This window comes from Oncorhynchus masou, chromosome 12 (assembly GCF_036934945.1).
Source record: "Oncorhynchus masou masou isolate Uvic2021 chromosome 12, UVic_Omas_1.1, whole genome shotgun sequence".
Taxonomy (NCBI): domain Eukaryota; kingdom Metazoa; phylum Chordata; class Actinopteri; order Salmoniformes; family Salmonidae; genus Oncorhynchus; species Oncorhynchus masou.
Genome location: NC_088223.1, coordinates 67732650 through 67755066, shown reverse-complemented (window position 1 = coordinate 67755066; position 22417 = coordinate 67732650). Strand labels below are relative to the sequence as shown.

At 44.7% G+C, this 22417-nt stretch overlaps 2 protein-coding genes across 3 annotated transcripts in view; one reads left to right on the top strand and one right to left on the bottom strand.

Annotated features, from left to right (window-relative positions):
• The window catches only part of LOC135550702 (cytospin-B-like), a 151246-nt gene that overhangs the window by 10177 nt on the left and 118652 nt on the right, over nt 1-22417 (bottom strand). For both annotated transcript variants that reach the window (XM_064981743.1, XM_064981744.1), the window contains 2 exons: nt 21149-21265; nt 60-119 (listed from right to left, as the gene is read on the bottom strand). In XM_064981743.1, coding sequence (XP_064837815.1) covers nt 60-119; nt 21149-21265 — 177 coding nt within the window. The remainder of the gene's footprint in view (nt 1-59; nt 120-21148; nt 21266-22417) is intronic.
• On the top strand, nt 9531-10637 carry LOC135549203 (uncharacterized; the record flags this gene model as incomplete). Its single annotated transcript, XM_064979238.1, has 2 exons — nt 9531-9647; nt 9843-10637. Coding segments are annotated over 2 exons (912 nt in total), but the record flags the coding sequence as incomplete, so codon positions are not given.

Sequence of the window (22417 nt, the reverse complement as noted above, 5' to 3'; positions counted from 1 at the left end):
CAAAGCGTCTATGCTACTTCGGTGTATTGTCTGGTCTCTAGTTGTTCAGTTCAACTCACCAGGGAGGGTTTGATGCCGATGCTTTCTGCAGCCTGAAATGCCAGGGACAGATTCCGCCCCTGTAGGAAAAACAAACAGGGTTGATCATTAGAGGGCCTCACTCCTCCTATTCTTCCTCTTCGTCATTCATAACACACTACAGAGCCTCCCTCCTCCTCCTCCTCCTTACTCATAACACACTGCAGGGCCCTCCTCCTCCCCCCCTTTTCTTCCTCACTCATTATCACACAGAGCGCTGCAAACAACAACAAACAGAACACATCTCTAAAGAAAACAACTTCTAAACACACAGGGCATATTCCTTCTGGAAACTACACCAAAATGTTTGAATGAGGGGGAGGGAGTGGTACGAGGAGAGGGGGAGGAGAGTCAAAGAGTCACTGACCTCTCTGAGACGTAGAATTACTTTGACCATCAAAGTGTTTGTCTTTGGGACTAGGAAACATTCAAGATGATGATTATTTCAATATTATTTTTGAACAGATAGCCTAGGTTGTTTGCTTTGGACAGGCCCATAATATCTGCTGCATGAAGAGGCTGAACATATGGTGTTGGAGTCCAACAGTAAATATTTTGGTATAAATAACATTCTTTTCAACCATGACAGAGAGCTTGGATGAATGCAATGATAAAAGATCTAAATAACAGAAAGACACAGAAAATATAAAATATTTGGAGGGAGTTGAAAGTCCGTGTTGCCCAGCAACAGCCCCAAAACATCACTGCTCTAGAGGAGATCTGCATGGAGGACTGGGCCAAAATACCAGCAACAGTGTGTGAAAACCTTGTGAAGACTTACAGAAAACGTTTGACCTCTGTCATTGCCAACAAAGGGTATATAACAAAGTATTGAGATAAACTTTTTTTATTGACCAAATATTTATTTTCCACCATAATATTCAAATAAATGCATTAAAAATCCTACAATGTGATTTTCTGGATTTTTTTTCTAATTTTGTCTGTCACAGTTGAAGTGCACCTATGATGAAAATTACAGGCCTCTCTCATCTTTTTAAGTGGGAGAACTTGCACAATTGGTGGCTGACTAAATACTTTTTTGCCCCACTGTAATTATATCTCTGAGAAATTAAGCTAAGTGCACCTAAATTGGCCATATTATTTTATAGGATTCATATAATATTCAATACCCAACTTCCGGTTTGGACCAAACTTTTTTCTACCAATGAGTAAGACATGAGGAAACAAAAATGTCAAAAGCCACGGACACCCCATGCTAATCGTACCCAACAACCATTATACAGAATCAGTTCTCTGTGTCTGACAAGTAATATGGAGCTGCGGCTATTTTTCTTACTATGTCATATATGACCACCAAATTTGGTGATGGCTGTTCCCACTGCTCAGATTAATTTTTGTCATTGAAGTTAATAGGTTTATGTCAATCAAACAATCACATTTATTTATAAAGCCCTTTTTACATCAGCAGTTGTCATAAAGTGCTTATACAGAAACTGAACCTAAAACCCCAGAGAGCAAGCAATGCTGATGTAGAAGCAAGGTGGCTAGGAAAAACTCTCTAGAGTCCCATTATACATCCTGAAATTTTTATTTTTTTATTTTTTTATTTCACCTTTATTTAACCAGGTAGGCTAGTTGAGAACAAGTTCTCATTTGCAACTGCAACCTGGCCAAGATTAAGCATAGCAGTGTGAACAGACAACACAGAGTTACACATGGAGTAAACAATTAACAAGTCAATAACACAGTAGAAAAAAAGGGGAGTCTATATACATTGTGTGCAAAAGGCATGAGGAGGTAGGCGAATAATTACAATTTTGCAGATTAACACTGGAGTGATAAATGATCAGATGGTCATGTACAGGTAGAGATATTGGTGTGCAAAAGAGCAGAAAAGTAAATAAATAAAAACAGTATGGGGATGAGGAAGGTGAAAATGGGTGGGCTATTTACCAATAGACTATGTACAGCTGCAGCAATCGGTTAGCTGCTCAGATAGCATATGTTTGAAGTTGGTAAGGGAGATAAAAGTCTCCAACTTCAGGGATTTTTGCAATTCGTTCCAGTCACAGGCAGCAGAGTACTGGAACGAAAGGCGGCCAAATGAGGTGTTGGCTTTAGGGATGATCAGTGAGATACACCTGCTGGAGCGGGTGCTACGGATGGGTGTTGCCATCGTGACCAGTGAACTGACATAAGGCGGAGCTTTACCTAGCATGGACTTGTAGATGACCTGGAGCCAGTGGGTCTGGCGACGAATATGTAGCGAGGGCCAGCCGATTAGAGCATACAAGTTGCAGTGGTGGATGGTATAAGTGACAAAACGGATGGCACTGTGATAAACTGCATCCAGTTTGCTGAGTAGAGTGTTGGAAGCAATTTTGTAGATGACATCGCCGAAGTCGAGGATCGGTAGGATAGTCAGTTTTACTAGGGTAAGTTTGGCGGCGTGAGTGAAGGAGGCTTTGTTGCGGAATAGAAAGCCGACTCTTGGTTTGATTTTCGATTGGAGATGTTTGATATGAGTCTGAAAGGAGAGTTTACAGTCTAGCCAGACACCTAGGTACTTATAGGTGTCCACATATTCAAGGTCGGAACCATCCAGGGTGGTGATGCTCGTCGGGCATGCGGGTGCAGGCAGCGATCGGTTGAAAAGCATGCATTTGGTTTTACTAGCGTTTAAGAGCAGTTGGAGGCCACGGAAGGAGTGTTGTATGGCATTGAAGCTCGTTTGGAGGTTAGATAGCACAGTGTCCAAGGACGGGCCGGAAGTATATAGAATGGTGTCGTCTGCGTAGAGGTGGATCAGGGAATCGCCAGCAAAAAGAGCAACATCATTGATATATACAGAGAAAAGAGTCGGCCCGAGAATTGAACCCTGTGGCAACCCCATAGAGACTGCCAGAGGACCGGACAGCATGCCCTCCGATTTGACACACTGAACTCTGTCTGCAAAGTAATTGGTGAACCAGGCAAGGCAGTCATCCGAAAAACCGAGGCTACTGAGTCTGCCGATAAGAAAATGGTGATTGACAGAGTCGAAAGCCTTGGCAAGGTCGATGAAGACGGCTGCACAGTACTGTCTTTTATCGATGGCGGTTATGTTATCGTTTAGTACATTGAGTGTGGCTGAGGTGCACCCGTGACCGGCTCGGAAACCAGATTGCACAGCGGAGAAGGTACGGTGGGATTCAAGATGGTCAGTGACCTGTTTGTTGACTTGGCTTTCGAAGACCTTAGGCAGGGCAGGATGGATATAGGTCCGTAACAGTTTGGGTCCAGGGTGTCTCCCCCTTTGAAGAGGGGGATGACTGCGGCAGCTTTCCAATCCTTGGGGATCTCAGACGATATGAAAGAGAGGTTGAACAGGCTGGTAATAGGGGTTGCGACAATGGCCGCGGATAGTTTCAGAAATAGAGGGTCCAGATTGTCAAGCCCAGCTGATTTGTACGGGTCCAGGTTTTGCAGCTCTTTCAGAACATCTGCTATCTGGATTTGGGTAAAGGAGAACCTGGAGAGGCTTGGGCGAGGAGCTGCGGGGGGGGGCGGAGCTGTTGGCCGAGGTTGGAGTAGCCAGGAGGAAGGCATGGCCAGCCGTTGAGAAATGCTTGTTGAAGTTTTCGATAATCATGGATTTATCGGTGGTGACCGTGTTGCCTAGCCTCAGTGCAGTGGGCAGCTGGGAGGAGGTGCTCTTGTTCTCCATGGACTTCACAGTGTCCCAGAACTTTTTGGAGTTGGAGCTACAGGATGCAAACTTCTGCCTGAAGAAGCTGGCCTTTGCTTTCCTGACTGACTGCGTGTATTGGTTCCTGACTTCCCTGAACAGTTGCATATCGCGGGGACTATTCGATGCTATTGCAGTCCGCCACAGGATGTTTTTGTGCTGGTCGAGGGCAGTCAGGTCTGGAGTGAACCAGGGGCTGTATCTGTTCTTAGTTCTGCATTTTTTGAACGGAGCATGCTTATCTAAAATGGTGAGAAAGTTACTTTTAAAGAATGACCAGGCATCCTCAACTGACGGGATGAGGTCAATGTCCTTCCAGGATACCCGGGCCAGGTCGATTAGAAAGGCCTGCTCACAGAAGTGTTTTAGGGAGCGTTTGACAGTGATGAGGGGTGGTCGTTTGACTGCGGCTCCGTAGTGGATACAGGCAACGAGGCAGTGATCGCTGAGATCCTGGTTGAATACAACGGAGGTGTATTTGGAGGGCCAGTTGGTCAGGATGACGTCTATGAGGGTGCCCTTGTTTACAGAGTTAGGGTTGTACCTGGTGGGTTCCTTGATGATTTGTGTGAGATTGAGGGCATCTAACTTAGATTGTAGGACTGCCGGGGTGTTAAGCATATCCCAGTTTAGGTCACCTAACAGAACAAACTCTGAAGCTAGATGGGGGGCGATCAATTCACAAATGGTGTCCATGGCACAGCTGGGAGCTGAGGGGGGTCGGTAGCAGGCGGCAACAGTGAGAGACTTATTTCTGGAGAGAGTCATTTTCAAAATTAGTAGTTCGAACTGTTTGGGTATGGACCTGGAAAGTATGACATTACTTTGCAGGCTATCTCTGCAGTAGACTGCAACTCCTCCCCCTTTGCCAGTTCTATCTTGACGGAAGATGTTATAGTTGGGTATGGAAATCTCTGAATTTTTGGTGGCCTTCCTGAGCCAGGATTCAGACACGGCAAGGACATCAGGGTTAGCAGAGTGTGCTAAAGCAGTGAGTAAAACAAACTTAGGGAGGAGGCTTCTGATGTTGACATTCATGAAACTAAGGCTTTTTCAATCACAGAAGTCAACAAATGAGGGTGCCTGGGGACATGCAGGGCCTGGGTTTACCTCCACATCACCCGCGGAACAGAGAAGGAGTAGTATGAGGGTGCGGCTAAAGGCTATCAAAACTGGTCGCCTAGAGCATTGGGGACAGAGAATAAGAGGAGCAGGTTTCTGGGCATGGTAGAATATATTCAGGGCATAATGCGCAGACAGGGGTATGGTGGGGTGCGGGTACAGCTGAGGTAAGCCCAGGCACTGGGTGATGATGAGAGAGGTTGTATCTCTGGACATGCTGGTTGTAATGGGTGAGGTCACCGCATGTGTGGGAGGTGGGACAAAGGAGGTATCAGGGGTATGAAGAGTGGAACTAGGGGCTACATTGTGAACTAAAACAATGATAACTAACCTGAACAACAGTATACAAGGCATATTGACATTTGAGAGAGACATACAGCGAGGCATACAGTAATCACAGGTGTTGAATTGGGAAAGCTAGCTAAAACAGTAGGTGAGACAACAACAGCTAATCAGCTAGCACAACAACAGCAGGTAAAATGGCGTTGACTAGGCAACGGGGCCGACAGATAAAACAAGCAGAATGGAGTACCGTGATTAATGGACAGTCCAGCGTGCATCAGCTATGTAGCCAAGTGATCAGTGTCCAGGGGGCAGCGGTGGATGGGGCAGGGAAGCTGGACTGGCGAGTGTTATCCAGGTAAAAAAAACTAACAATGACTAAATAGCTTGTAGCTAGTTAGCTGGTTAGCTTCTGGAGGTTCTTGAGTGTATTCTAAAAATTAAAAATAATAGTGATTCCGTATCACATTGGGTGAGGCAGGTTACCGGAAGGTATAAACAAATTAAAAATCAAAAAGAGATAGAAAGTAAATCTGGGTCCAGTGAGTGTTTGGGACGCGGCGATTCAGACGGTTAGCAGGCCTGTGCTAACAAGCTAACAGTTAGTAGGCCGGGGCTAAACAAGGTAGCAGTTAGCGGACCGGGGCTAGACAAGCTAGCAGTTAGCAGGCCGAATTAGCAAGCAAGGAGATAGCAAGGGCTAGAGAGTTAGCCTTTGGGGGACGTCGCGATGGGGTGAGTCTGTTTATTCCTCTTCATGCGGTGACATCGATAGACCGGTCGTGGGTCCGGGTATTGTAGCCCAGGAGTATGCTACGGTGGTAGCACAGGGGCTCTGGCCGGGCTAGCTTCAAGCTAAGTGGGTGGAAACGCTAGCCAGGAGTAATCATCCGGGGTTCCGGTTTAGCTAGATAGCTAGTTGTGAAGATCCAGCTGAAAAATGTTCCGTTTGCGGTGGGAATCCGGGGATAAAAAATAAATTGGTCCGTTATGCCCTGGTTAGAGTCGCGTTGTTCGAACTGGTGAGAGCTTTCCGAGCTAAAGGTTAGCTGATGACCGGTTAGCTGAAGACCGCTAGCATAGCTGGTAGTTAGCTGGCTAGCTTCAGTTGAGGGGTTCCGGTTCCGAAGTAAATATAAATACTTTAGGAAAAATAGCTACATTGGGTGAGGCGGGTTGCAGGAGAGTATTTGGAAGCTGAGGTTTAGCAAAATGTTTTAAAAGATATGCGAAGAAAAATATGTAAAAACGAAAAAAAACGATATATACAAGGGACACGACACGACAGGACGTCTTACTGCTACGCCATCTTGGAATATACAGAATAGACAATAGACACCATCTGACCACTAGATGGTTCTGTTCCTGTTATTAGGTGGAAACAAGTGTGATCCCCCTCCTCAATATCAAAGGGATAGATAACCCGAATTACAAAATTACATATTGGTTTCCTTACACTGTAAGCAGTCTATGGACATCAATCTGATTGACGATGGCATACGATTAAGATGGTGCCAAAGAGGATGGCTGATGTTTTACATGCTCCTATCCAACTGTGCAATTAATGAGTTTTTAACTTATTTTTGAACTTATTTTTTTTTACATAATGTTGCTGCTACCGTCTCTTATGACCAAAAATAACTTCTGACCATAAATAACGACATCAGAACAGCCATTGCTCACCTCGAACTGGATGAAGCTTTTGCCTATAACGAGTCCGACGAGGATATACTGCTTTACAGGGAAAAGGCCCAAACGTAATTTGCGTGAAGAAAGTACGGAGGTAAAGGGGGAGCAGGTCGGGCAGCCGGCTGAGAATCGATAAACTCCCACTGCCATTCGTTCTAATGGCTAACATGCAAGAATTGGATCATGGATGAACGCTGACACGGATAATATAAAGCTGGCGGGATTTTCCATGCACCAGCAGAACAGAGAAGCTACGTCTGGTAATACGAGGGATGGGGGTGTGTGTCTATTTGTCAATAACAGTTGGTGCGCAATGTCTAATATTAAAGAAGTCTCGAGGGTATTGCTCACCTGAGGTAGAGAACTTTATGATAATCTGTAGACCACACAATCTGCCAAGAGAGTTCTCATCTATATTATTTGTAGCTGTCTATTTACCACCACAGATGCTGGCACTAAGACCGCACTCAACCAACTCTATAAGGCCATAAGCCAATTAAGACAATTGTGTAGTCTAGAGCGATTTTCTAGGTTAGCTAGCCAGCTATTGTCGTTCTTTTAACGTAACGTAATGCAATCAACACTGCTAGCTAGCCAGCTAGCCCCCGAATAGCAGCACTGTAGAAACTATTACACTCGACGGAACGACTTGATTAGTGTAGTGTCAACAACGCAGCCACTGCCAGCTAGCCTACAAAGTCAACAACGCAGCCACTGCCAGCTAGCCTACTCCAGCAGTACTGTATCATTTCAATCATTTTAGTCAATAAGATTCTTGCTACGTAAGCTTAACTTTCTGAACATTCGAGACGTGTAGTCCACTTGTCATTCCAATCTCCTTTGCATTAGCGTAGCCTCTTCTGTAGCCTGTCAACTATGTGTCTATCTATCCCTGTTCTCTCCTCTCTGCACAGACCATACAAACGCTCCACACCGCGTGGCCGCGGCCACCCTAATCTGGTGGTCCCAGCGCGCACGACCCATGTGGAGTTCCAGGTCTCCGGTAGCCTCTGGAACTGCCGATCTGCGGCCAACAAGGCAGAGTTCATCTCAGCCTATGCCTCCCTCCAGTCCCTCGACTTCTTGGCACTGACGGAAACATGGATCACCACAGATAACACTGCTACTCCTACTGCTCTCTCTTCGTCCGCCCACGTGTTCTCGCACACCCCGAGAGCTTCTAGTCAGCGGGGTGGTGGCACCGGGATCCTCATCTCTCCCAAGTGGTCATTCTCTCTTTCTCCCCTTACCCATCTGTCTATCGCCTCCTTTGAATTCCATGCTGTCACAGTTACCAGCCCTTTCAAGCTTAACATCCTTATCATTTATCGCCCTCCAGGTTCCCTCGGAGAGTTCATCAATGAGCTTGATGCCTTGATAAGCTCCTTTCCTGAGGACGGCTCACCTCTCACAGTCCTGGGCGACTTTAACCTCCCCACGTCTACCTTTGACTCATTCCTCTCTGCCTCCTTCTTTCCACTCCTCTCCTCTTTTGACCTCACCCTCTCACCTTCCCCCCTACTCACAAGGCAGGCAATACGCTCGACCTCATCTTTACTAGATGCTGTTCTTCCACTAACCTCATTGCAACTCCCCTCCAAGTCTCCGACCACTACCTTGTATCCTTTTCCCTCTCGCTCTCATCCAACACTTCCCACACTGCCCCTACTCGGATGGTATCGCGCCGTCCCAACCTTCGCTCTCTCTCCCCCGCTACTCTCTCCTCTTCCATCCTATCATCTCTTCCCTCTGCTCATACCTTCTCCAACCTATCTCCTGATTCTACCTCCTCAACCCTCCTATCTTCCCTTTCTGCATCCTTTGAATCTCTATGTCCCCCATCCTCCAGGCCGGCTCGGTCCTCCCCTCCCGCTCCGTGACTCGACGACTCATTGCGAGCTCACAGAACAGAGCTCCGGGCAGCCGAGCGGAAATGGAGGAAAACTCGCCTCCCTGCGGACCTGGCATCCTTTCACTCCCTCCTCTCTACATTTTCCTCCTCTGTCTCTGCTGCTAAAGCCACTTTCTACCACTCTAAATTCCAAGCATCTGCCTCTAACCCTAGGAAGCTCTTTGCCACCTTCTCCTCCCTCCTGAATCCTCCTCCCCCTCCCCCTCCTCCCTCTCTGCAGATGACTTCGTCAACCATTTTGAAAAGAAGGTCGACAACATCCGATCCTCGTTTGCTAAGTCAAACGACACCGCTGGTTCTGCTCACACTGCCCTACCCTGTGCTCTGACCTCTTTGTGACGGCCGGCCGCCCAACAACCTGCCCGCTTGACCCTATCCCCTCCTCTCTTCTCCAGACCATTTCCGGAGACCTTCTCCCTTACCTCACCTCGCTCATCAACTCATCCCTGACCGCTGGCTACGTCCCTTCCGTCTTCAAGAGAGTGAGAGTTGCACCCCTTCTGAAAAAACCTACACTCGATCCCTCCGATGTCAACAACTACAGACCAGTATCCCTTCTTTCTTTTCTCTCCAAAACTCTTGAACGTGCCGTCCTTGGCCAGCTCTCCCCCTATCTCTCTCAGAATGACCTTCTTGATCCAAATCAGTCAGGTTTCAAGACTAGTCATTCAACTGAGACTGCTCTTCTCTGTATCACGGAGGCGCTCCGCACTGCTAAAGCTAACTCTCTCCTCCTCTGCTCTCATCCTTCTAGACCTATCGGCTGCCTTCGATACTGTGAACCATCAGATCCTCCTCTCCACCCTCTCTGAGTTGGGCATCTCCGGCGCGGCCCACGCTTGGATTGCGTCCTACCTGACAGGTCGCTCCTACCAGGTGGCGTGGCGAGAATCTGTCTCCTCGCCACGCGCTCTCACCACTGGTGTCCCCCAGGGCTCTGTTCTAGGCCCTCTCCTATTCTCGCTATACACCAAGTCACTTGGCTCTGTCATAACCTCACATGGTCTCTCCTATCATTGCTATGCAGACGACACACAATTAATCTTGTCCTTTCCCCCTTCTGATGACCAGGTGGCGAATCGCATCTCTGCATGTCTGGCAGACATATCAGTGTGGATGACGGATCACCACCTCAAGCTGAACCTCGGCAAGACGGAGCTGCTCTTCCTCCCGGGGAAGGACTGCCCGTTCCATGATCTCGCCATCACGGTTGACAACTCCATTGTGTCCTCCTCCCAGAGCGCTAAGAACCTTGGCATGATCCTGGACAACACCCTGTCGTTCTCAACCAACATCATGGCGGTGGCCCGTTCCTGTAGGTTCATGCTCTACAACATCCGCAGAGTACGACCCTGCCTCACACAGGAAGCGGCGCAGGTCCTAATCCAGGCACTTGTCATCTCCCGTCTGGATTACTGCAACTCGCTGTTGGCTGGGCTCCCTGCCTGTGCCATTAAACCCCTACAACTCATCCAGAACGCCGCAGCCCGTCTGGTGTTCAACCTTCCCAAGTTCTCTCACGTCACCCCGCTCCTCCGCTCTCTCCACTGGCTTCCAGTTGAAGCTCGCATCCGCTACAAGACCATGGTGCTTGCCTACGGAGCTGTGAGGGGAACGGCACCGCAGTACCTCCAGGCTCTGATCAGGCCCTACACCCAAACAAGGGCACTGCGTTCATCCACCTCTGGCCTGCTCGCCTCCCTACCACTGAGGAAGTACAGTTCCCGCTCAGCCCAGTCAAAACTGTTCGCTGCTCTGGCCCCCCAATGGTGGAACAAACTCCCTCACGATGCCAGGACAGCGGAGTCAATCACCACCTTCCGGAGACACCTGAAACCCCACCTCTTCAAGGAATACCTAGGATAGGATAAGTAATCCTTCTCACCCCCCCTTAAATGATTTAGATGCACTATTGTAAAGTGGCTGTTCCACTGGATGTCAGAAGGTGAATTCACCAATTTGTAAGTCGCTCTGGATAAGAGCGTCTGCTAAATGACTTAAATGTAAATGTAAATAAGCAAACAAGAAAATGCTCATCCAAAGGCGGCACTCCTAGTGGTCAGGGACTTTAATGCAGGCAAACTTAAATCAGTTTTACCAAATTTTTACCAGCATGTCACATGTGCAACCAGAGAAGAAAAACTCTAGACCACCTTTACTCCACACACAGAGATGCATACAAAGCTCTCCCTCACCCTCCAGTTGGAAAATCTGACCATAATTATATCCTCCTGAATCCTGCTTTCAAGCAAGAACTAGAGCAGGAAGTACCAGTGACATGTTCAATACAGAAGTGGTCAGATGACGCGGATGCTACGCTACAGGACTGTTTTGCTAGCACAGACTGGAATATGTTCTGGGATTCATCCAATGGCATATACCACCTCAGTCATCGGCTTCATCAATAAGTGCGTACCCACAGTGACATATACCAACCAGAAGCCAAGGATTACAGGCAACATCAAGCATTGAGCTAAAGGCTACAGCTGCCGCTTTCAAGGAGCGGGACATTAATCCGGACGCCTATAAGAAATCCCGCTTTGCCCTCAGATGAACCATCAAACAAGAAAAGTGTCAATACAGGATTAAGATTGAATGCTACTACACCGGCTCTGACTCTCATCGGATGTGGAAGGGCTTGAAAACTATTACAGACTTCAAAGGGAAACCCAGACACAAGCTGCCCAGATGACATAAATGCCTTTTATGCTCGTTTGGGGCAAGCAACACTGAAGCATGCACGAGAGCATCAGCTGTGAGCAAGACCTTTAAACAGGTCAACATTCACAAAGCCACGGGGCCAGACAGATTACCAGGACGTGTACTCAAAGCATGCGTGGACCAACTGGTAAGTGTCTTCATTGACATTTTCAACCTCTCCCTGACCGAGTCTGTAATATGTTTCAAGCAGACCACCATAGTCCCTGTGCCCAATGAAGCAAAGGTAACCTGCTTAAATAATTACTGCCCCGTAGCACTCACGTCGGTAGCCATGAAATGCTTTGAAAGGCTGGTCATGGCTCACATCAACAGCATCCTCCCGGATACCCTAGATCCACTCCAATTCGCATAATGCCCCAACATATCCACAGATTACACAATCTCAATCACACTCTACATTGCCCTTTCCCACCAGGACAAAAGGAACACCTATGTGAGAATGCTGTTCATTGACTACAGCTCAGCGTTCAACACCATAGTGCCCACGAAGCTCATCCATAGCTAAGTACCCTGGGACGAAACACCTCCCTCTACAACTGGATCCAGGACTTCCTGACGGGACTCCCCCAGGTGGTAAGGGTAGGCAACAACACGTCTGCCACGCTGATCCTCAATACTGGGGCTCCTCAGGGGTGTGTACTTAGTCCCCTCCTGTACTCCCTGTTCACCCATGACTGCGTAACCAAACACGATTCCAATACCATCATTAAGTTTGCAGACGACACAACAATGGTAGGACCTGATCACCGATAACGATGAGTCAGCCTATAGGGAGGAGGTCAGAGAACGGGCAATGTGATGCCACGACAACATCCTCTCCCTCAATGTGAGCAAGACAAATGAGCTGATCGTGGACTACAGGAAAAGGCGGGCCGAACAGGCCCCCATTAACATCGATGGGGCTGTAGTGGAGCGGGTCGAGAGTTTCAAGTTCGTTGGTGTCCACATCACATCATCTCTATATATTATCTATGCATAGTCACTTCACCCTACTGTACCTACATGTACAAATTACCTCAACTTACCCGTACCTCCGCACACTGACTCGGTACAGTATTATTTTTTACTTTAGTTTATTTGGTAAATATTTTCTTAACTCTTCTTGAACTGCACCGTTGGTTAAGGGCTTGTAAGTAAGCATTTCACTGTAAGGTCTAAACTTGTTGTATTTGGCACATGTGACAAATAAAGTTTGATTTGATTTGAATTCATGCTTTGGGTTTGTTTCCCTGGCCCCTGTTTCAAATGCTAACTATTTTTTATTTATGGTACAAATGGTACCTATATTAGCATGTTTGCACTTCATGACCAAATCATAATTAACTTCATTGAGTTACACAATACATTTTTAGATACTTTAGGATGAGTTGGACATTAAGCTCGAATTGCTCAAATAGGTACCATTGGCTTGCATTGGATTTGTGCCACAATAATAAAAAGTTTGCATTTGAAACAGTGGCCAGTTAAAAAAAACAAAGCATGGACTGTTGTCATAACTTGCCCATAAACTGCTAACAGCGTAAGGAAACAAACCTAATAGAATGAAAAGCACCATCTAGTGGTCAGAACCTGGTTATATCAGAATGTATGACGGGACATAAACCTCACAAAATTGCTGGGAATACATTACATAGTATGAAGAAACAATACTCCATACTACTTGTCAGACAGAGAACTGATACTTGATACTGGTTGTTGAGGTGGAATTGGCGTGGGTGTCTTTTGACAATTTTTGTTTGTTTGCACATGTCTTACTCATTGGTAGAAAAAAGTTAGTTCCAAATTGGATGTCCGGTACTATATTTATTGAATATTATATGAATCCTATGAATTAAAATGGCCAATTTGCGTGGAATCAATTAGCTTAATTTTTCAGAGATCAAATTATATTTCAACAAAATAATATTGCAGGAATGCTTATCTTATCTTTTTGTAACCACAGAAACAATTTCACAACAATCTGAGATTGTTTCTATTACTTTTTGAGATGGAACGACCCACTGGGGATGGGCTAGCCGTGGCGCTATCATCAGGATGGCACGTGGGGGTGTTACCATAGTAATCAACCTGTCTTATTTGTCACGTACAACATGCGGCATCGAGGTGTATGTGCTTGTGTGTGCGTGTGCCTAGGTTTAGTCCTTAATTGTTTATGGTGAGCTGATTGAATTAATACAGGGCTGCTAAACCCAACGCATGGCATGGGTTGTCTGTTTGCTGTCTGTTTGCTTTGTTTTTGTGCCCTTCTTTCTCCTTTCCATATGCCACCTACATATACAGTACAAGTCAAAAGTTTGGACACACCTACTTACTTAAGGATGTTTCTTTATTTGTACTATTTTCTAAATTTTAGAATGATAGTGAAGAGACATCAAAAATATGAAATAACACATATAAAATCATGTAGTAACCTAAAAAGTGTTAATCAAATCAAAATACTTGACATTATTCAAAGTAGCCACCATTTGCCTTGATGACAGCTTAGGACACTCTTGGCATTCTCTCAACCAGCTTCACCTGGAATGCTTTTCCAACAGTCATGAAAGAGTTCCCACATATGCTGAGCACTTGTTGGCTGCTTTTCCTTCACTCTGCGGTCCAACTCATCCCAAACAATCTCAATTGGGTTGAGGTTGGGTGATTGTGGAGGTCAGGTCATCGGATGCAGCACTCCATCACTCTCCTTCTTGGTCAAATAGCCCTTATGCAGCCTGGAGGTGTGATTTGTCATTGTCCTGTTGAAAAACAAATGATAATCCCACTAAGCGCAAAACAGATGGGATGGCATATCGCTGCAGAATGTTGTGGTGGAAATCTGTCCTTTGGTCTGATGAGTCCAAATTTGGTGTCTTTGTGAGACGCAGAGTAGGTGAACGGATGATCACCTACTCTGATAGCCCTATTTGTTAAAAGACCAAGTCCATATTATGGCAAGAACAGCCAAATAAGCATTCAATTAGAATTCAAGTGTGCCACCAACAAAACAACCCCACACCATCACACCTCCTCCTCCATTCTTCCTGGTGGGTGTAATATTTGTGTTGTGGAGAAATGACTAGGCAGGAGACTGGAGGACAGAAAGTTTTGTTTAGTCAAAAACGCCTCGTGCTCTACAGCCCCAGGCCCGATAGTGCGCATGTGCATTTCCTATTAGGTGTAGTAACGTAACACTGCCGTAATACGTTACTGCTTAGTAACAGCATAGCAACTAATATAAACAGCTGAAGATCACAGATACTACACTCCTCCCCCATGGTGTTTAACTCCCAGAGAACAAGGTAAATATGTTAGCGAAATACTAATGCAATATCTGAACAATGCATTCTTAAAATGTTTTCAACTACTGGGTTGAAACAGACTTTTCAGAGCCCAGCACAAATCTAGGGGATTATTCTTCCCCGAAGATGGAGTTTGTGTCCTAATAACTAACCCAGGTGATGTCCTTTTTCTTTCCTTTTATCTGGGACATATTAAAGTGTTTGTTTGTTTTACTGTCTGTTACCTCCTGAAACAGCTCAACTCAGGTCAAGCTTTTGAGGTGCCCTTTGCTGTCGAATAGGATATCTCTGCTCCTCCTGGGCTTCCGGTGGTGGGGCCAGGTTCGGGTGGAAGTTCAGGCTCGGTCTCTCCCATACGTCCACAGTCAGGAGAATAGTCCTGGGGTCGTTATTGTTCTTGTTCTCTCGGCATGTCTCTGCTGGGGCGTTGGACCGTAGAATAAGATCCACATGAACGTTGACATGGCGATTACCAATTTGAACTTGGTAAGTCAAAGGTCCTCTGCGTTGCAAGATCACACCTGAGTTCCACAGGCGCTTGGGGTGTCTGAAATCACGTACCATCACCCTCTCTCCCTCTTTGAATTCTCTAACAGTCTGAGTGTCTGTCATAAGCTTTATTCTGCTGTGGCTGGTGCTTTGCCACAATGCTTGACAAGTCTGGTTTCAACAATGTCAGGCGGGTACGTGGTTGGCGTTTCAGAAACAGTTCAGCTGGTGTACGTTCCGTTACTGTGTGTGGTGTGTTACGGTAAGTAAACAGGAACTGGGGAAGCCTTTGGAGGGTAGGAACAGACTGAACCTCTAGTCTAGTCCAGGCCTTCTTAAAGGTTTGCACGGCTCTCTCCGCTGCTCCGTTTGATGCCGAATGGTAAGGTACAGGTGTGCCTTACTCCGTTGTTCTTGAGAAACATTTCAAAATCGTTTGAGGTGAAAGGAGGGCCATTGTCCAATATGAGCTCCTTGACTAGTCCAAAGGTTGTGAACAGATGTCTGAGAATATTGATGGTCTTCTCAGCTGTGGTCAGTTGAGTAGGGAACACTTCCATCCACTTGGAATGGACATCGACGACAACAAGGAAAGCAGATATGGGAAGTTCATTGATGAGAGAGATCTGGAAGACTGCTCTATCATCTTTACTGTCGGAGTCACTATTGCATGGTAGTTTTGATAGTGCATCTGCATTTGCGTGATCACTGCTCGTCTGTACTCGATCTCATAGTCGTAGGCTAGCAATATCAGAGCCCAACGTTGCATTCGAAGTGCAGCAATGGTTGGTATGGCTGATTCTGGTCCAAGGATGGCCAACAGAGGCTTGTGATCTGTCAGCAGTTGGAACTTCCTTCTGTAGAGATATTTGTGAAACTTCTTCACTCCGAATATTATGTTCAGGGCTTCCTTCTCAATTTGAGCATAATTTTTCTCACTTAGTGACAGAGTCTGTGATGCAAATGCAATAGGGTGTTCTTCACCTGATGGTAGAACATGTGAGATGACGGCTCCTACTCTGTATGGAGATGCATTACACGCGAGTCTCAGCTTAATCTCTGTGTCATAGTGGGCAAGCCACTTGCTCTTTAACAGACGCTGTTTGCAAGTCTTGAATGCTTCTTCGCATTGTGGGGACCAATTCGACTTTGTATCGGCCTGCAGCAGTTGGTGAAGCAGATGCAACAATGTGGACAACTTTGCCACAAACTTTCCGCAATAGTTCAGGAGCAAGGTGCTCTCCAATGGTTGGTGCTGACATGAGGATGTCGTCCATGAAGCACACAACATTGTCTATACCGTCCAAGAGCTGATCCATTGTGTGTTGGAATATCGCTGGAGCTGTCGAGATTCCATAGGCCAAGCGATTGAATCTGAATAGCCCCTTGTGTGTATTGATGGTCAGAAACTGTTCCGACTCCAGATCCAGCTTCAGTTGCTGATAAGCGAATGACAGGTCCAGCTTACTGAAAACCTTCCCACCAGCTAGAGTGGCAAACAGATCTTCAGCGTTCTACTTCCGTGAGGATGTAATTCTTCTGTAGGTGGTACAGTTCCTTCTCTAGTGCTTCCTTAAGAGCATAGGGAACTGGACATGGTTAGTGAAAGATAGGCTTGGTTCCTTCTTGCACTCTAACTTTTGCTGTGAAGTCTTGTATTTTGCCGTAGACATCTTTGAAAAGTTATTTGTGCTTCTCCAGCATGTTAGTGAGTGTAGCCTGACTCACTGGTGTGTCATTTCTCAGACTGAAGATTTCTCCCCAGTTCAACTTGATCTTTTGTAGCCAGTTTCTGCCTAGCAAGGGTGATTTTTCTCCTTTAACAATGACAAACAGTAGCGTCCACTCCTTCTCCTTATACCGGACTGGTACTGGTACCTGGATCTGCCCTAACACAGGAATAGTGTCACCAGTGTATGAAGAAATGCAGATGAACGCTGGCTGAAGAGGGCAGTCTTTCAGTTTTTCTTTGTAGAGTCTTTCTGGAACAAGTGATTCAGACTCTCCTGTGTCCAGCTGCATGTTTACTGGTTTTCCCGCTAACTCCATGTTGAGATAGATTCCATCTTTTTGTTGTTGAGCTGTGTACACTGTAAACAGTTCCAATACTGTTTCAGTTGTACCTTCCTCTTCTTGTGCTGCGTCTGGCACTTTGTGCGCTCCTGCTGTTTTGGAGCTTTTGATACTCTCTGTAGAAGTCCAACCTTTCCGCAATTGTGTCACTTTTCATTTTGGAATCGACATTCACTGTGCTGATGATTATCTCCCCCACATCTGTAGCAACTTGGCTTAGACCTTTGTGATGTGGACTGCTTTGTTCTTGTGTAACCTTGAGGACAGGACTGAGAAAAGTGTGGCGTTTGTGAATCTTTTCCTCCACATGTGTCACTGACCTTGTGAACACCTTTCTGACGTTCTGCATGTCCCGATAGCTCAATAGTATCCCTGTGGACAAGCTCAAGTCCAAGTGCGATATCACAGGCATTCTTAAAGGTCAGGTACTTCTCTGACAGAAGCCTTCTGTGATATGCTTCACCTGTGAGACCACATACAAATTTGTCTAGGAGAGCATCATCAAGAAATCATGCAAACTCACATGTACTTGCCAGCCTTTTCAAAGAAAGGATGTAGTCAGCCAAGGTTTCCCTTTTGACTCTGGTGACGTTGGTCAAATCTGAAACGTTCTGCAATGAGAATTGGCTTAAAAGAGTTTCAGTCAGTTCTGCATAATTCAACTCCACTGCTTTTATTGGTTCAAAGAGACCTTTCAGCAATCACTGAGAAATACATCTGCTATCTTTTCATCTTTGATTTCATTTGCAGCCAGCCAACCCTCAAAACGCTCTAAATAGGAATCAAAATCCTCTTTTGTAGCCTCAAACTCTGGTACTCGACCAAATGGTTGCCATTTTCACAGTTAATTGTTCAGTTTCCTTATTCCTTGTATTCCTTAATTTTCATCTAATTCTTCACTTTCTTCATTTCAGAAGTTTCTGCAATTACTTCATTCACTGCACTCATTTGTAATAATGTGTTACGCTTCTTCTTGTTTTACAATATTTCTCCACTGAGATCGCCTAATTTCAATGGGTTCAGTTACCGTTTATTTATTTAACCACCAGAGGGCAGTGTCTCTTTTCTGGACTCCAATAGGCTTGCTACTTGTCAGCTCCTGAACACTTTACCTCCGAGCAGTGCTTAGCCTTTTCTACTGGCAAAAAAATAAAAAAATAACTGACGATTTACATAATTATTTTGAGTTTCATTACTCATGCAACATTCTTCCCTTCAATCAATGTCCGTTTAAGAAGCTTAATCACCTCGTCGCCACTGTAATATTTGTGTTGTGGAGAAATGACCAGGCAGGAGACAGGAGTACAGTTAGTTTTGTTTAGTCAAAATGCCTCGTGCTCTACAGTGAGCATGTGCATTTCCTATTAGGTGTAGTAACATAACACTGCCGTAATACATTACTGCTTAGTAACAGCATAGTAACTAATATAAACAGATGTAGATCACAGATACTACAGTGGGAACTACACATGCGGAGATCATCCGTTCACCTTCTCTGTGTCTCACAAAGACACCAAATTTGGACTCATCAAACCAAAGGACAGATTTCCACCACAACATTCTGTAGCGATATGCCATCCCATCTGTTTTGCGCTTAGTGGGACTATAATTTGTGGGACTAACACACCTCCAGGCGGCATAAGGGATATTTGACCAAGAAGGAGAGTGATGGAAGTGTGCCTTGAATTCTAAATAAATCACTGACAGTGTCACCAACAAAGCAACTCCACACCATCACACCTCCTTCTCCAAACTTCCTGGCGGGAGATCATCCGTTCACCTACTCTGCGTCTCACAAAGACACAAAATGTGGACTCATCAGACCAAAAGGACAGATTTCCACCGGTCTAATGTCCATTGCTCGTGTTTCTTGGCCCAAGCAAGTCTCTTCTTCTTATTGGTGTCATGGTGTCCTTTAGTGTTTTTATTTAATTTATTTAACCTTTATTTAACTAGGCAAGTCTTATTTACAATGGTTTCTTTGCAGCAATTTGACCGTGAAGGCCTGATTCACGCAGTCTCCTCTGAACAGTTGATGTTGAGATGTGTCTGTTACTTGAGCTCTGTGAAGCATTTATTTGGGCTGCAATTTCTGAGGCGGGTAACTCTAATGAACATATCCTCTGCAGTAGAGGTAACTCTGGGTCTTCCTTTCCTGTGGCGGTCCTCATGAGAGCTAGTTTCATCATAGCGCTTAATGGTTTTTGCAACTGCACTTGAGGAAACTTTTTCCGGATTGACTGACCTTCATGTCTTAAAGTAATGATGGACTGTTTATTCTCTTTGCTTATTTGAGCTGTTCTTGCCATAATATGGACTTGGTCTTTTACTAAATAGGGCTATCTTCTGTATACCATCCCTATACCATCCCTACCTTGTCACAAAACAACTGATTGGCTCAAAGAAAAAAATAAATTCCACATATTAACTTTAAACAAGGCACACCTGTTAATTGAAATGCATTCCGGTGACTACCTCAAGAAGCTGGTTGGGAGAATGCCAATAGAATGCCAAAGATGTCATCAAGGCAAAGAGAGTCTATTTTGGTCACTACATTATTCCATATGTGTTATTTCATAGTTTTGATGTCTTCACTATTATTCGACAACATAGAGAATATTCAAAATTAAGAAAAACCCTTCAAAGAGTAGGTGTGTCCAAACCTTTGACTGGTACTGTACATACAGCATTAGTGTCTCTGTCAAAACTAATATATAGCTGTTTCTCTTTAACACCAGGTGAGAGAGGTTATCCTTATAGTTACATGCTATGTGTTTCTCATACAAAAGCCTTTGGGACTAGATTCATTCTGGACTTCATTCTGGAAATAGCCGACATACGCAACGTTTACAGTGAACGCTGCCTTCGCGAGCGTGGAAACATTACCTTTAAATTGTAATTGCGCTTTAGCACGGGTCTTCCATGGTCCGGAATGAATCTAGGCCTTAGTCTAAGGGATTCAATTGTGGTGCTATCATTGGTGCTTTGGAGGATCTCCCAAATGTAAAGCTACATGCTCCACCATGTTTTATTGGTGTCACACCCTGACCTTAGTATTCTTTGTTTTCCTTGTTATGACCCTGTTAGGTCAGGGTGTGACATGGGTGATGTATGTCTTTTTTGTCTTGTCTAGGGGTTTTGTATGTTTATGGGGCTGTCTCCTTTCTAGGTATATTGTATGTCTATGGTTGCCTAGATTGGTTGTCAACTATAGGCATCTGTCTATCGTTGTCTCTGATTGTGAACCATATTTAGGCAGCCATATTCTGTGGGTACTTTGTGGGTGATTGTTTCTTGTCTATGTGTTCTCTGCGCCAGATAGGACTGTTTCGGGTTTTGCCACGTTTTTTTGTTATTGTGTTCATGTTGAGTTTTCATATTAAAACCATGAACTCTAACAACGCTGCATTTTGGTCCTCTCCTTCGACGGAAGAAAACCGTGACAATTGGTTTTACATGCTGCAAACGCTTGCGCACCACAGTGAAATGCTACTTTACACACAAAACATGTTGTGTGCCCCCTCACACCTTCAGTAAATCTGGGCCTATGTTTCCCATACAATAGCCTTTAGTGTAAGGTATTAAAGTGTAGCGCTATGAATGGTGCTTTGGAGGTACTCGAAGAAGAATGTACTTGAAGAAAACATTTATTGAGAACGTAGAAGGTCATCATGTTACTGGTATCCATGCGTGTATCTGAAATGTCACGTCAGTGTGGGTGTCCATTTCATGAGCTCTTAATTGGAATGATGAATGAGTGTGTGTGTGTTCGTGCAATTGTCTGCATGTGTGCATGTGTGTGTGTGAGGTGGGTACCTTGTCTTGACTGATGAGTTCCTGGTAAGGGATATGTGCAGGCAGGTAGGTGTGGAGGAGAGCACAGAATGCAAGGCCATCACTCCAGCTGCTGCTGAAGTTTGTCACATCAATGTTCTACAAGAGAGATAGATGGAGAGAGAGAGGAAGGCATCATTCTTCTTCTAGTACCAACAGTGGATGTCTCAATAAGAATTTCGAACAACAATATGAGCTCAAATTAAGCATTTATTAACATAGAGTAAATATGCATAACGGAGAGCATGGAAACAACCTGCTCAACCTTCCTTTTCCACAAATATAACACTGACAACTTGCTTTAGTTTGCATTTAGTTCTTGCTCATTCCTCAAGGAATTATCTACTTGGGTCGGTCCACCAAATCAGTGCCTTTTGAGATGTGTAACGTGGTGAAAATAAACTTTTGATTTCACCTAATTTTAACATTGCCATAAAGAATATTCTGTCATGTTCAACTTAATAATAAAAAACATATTTTCTCATCTCAAGTAAATAATTTTTTTAAATTAAAATGTACGATAGTGAGTGCCAAATAAAGTAACAGGGTTGACTGTAACAGGGTTGATGGCCATAAATCCCCCTGTGACAGGGGAAATGGAAGCTTGTTGTGTGCAACAGGGAGGGGCAATTGAATACAAGCTTCACAAAAAAAACACTATTGTTTAAACATTTCTAGCCTGTCTATCTATGGGTAACAGTGTTGACGTGTAATGCTCGACCTACTCAGTTTTCCACCACAAAAATACCGGAAAATGGTAAAAAAGAGTAGAACCAACTCACCTGCTTTTACACTATAATTTGACTATTAGATAATATTTTAAAAGTAATAGTTCATTTAATTTCATAGATGAGTTTTCTTGACCTTAAAATGAATCACTAATCACATTAAATAAATAATAATCTTCAGAAATGACTTTGTCAAACCACAAAATATCTAGGGCATTATAATGATGGTGAAAACTTGGAGAAATGTTGGTGTTAAGTGGGTTAAAATCACAGTGGGTGCACAGAAGGACATGTCAAAATGCACAATATTGCTCTTTAGCAAGTATTATTTATATAAAAATATCTGATTTATTGAATTCTCCATGTGGTCTAAATTAAATTAAATCAAACTTTGTTTTTCACATGCTTCGAATACAACATGAAATGCTTACTTACAAGCCCTTAACCAACAGTGCAGTTCAAGAAAGAGTTAAGAAAATATTTACCAAATAAACTAAAGTGAAAAATAATCAAAAGTTACACA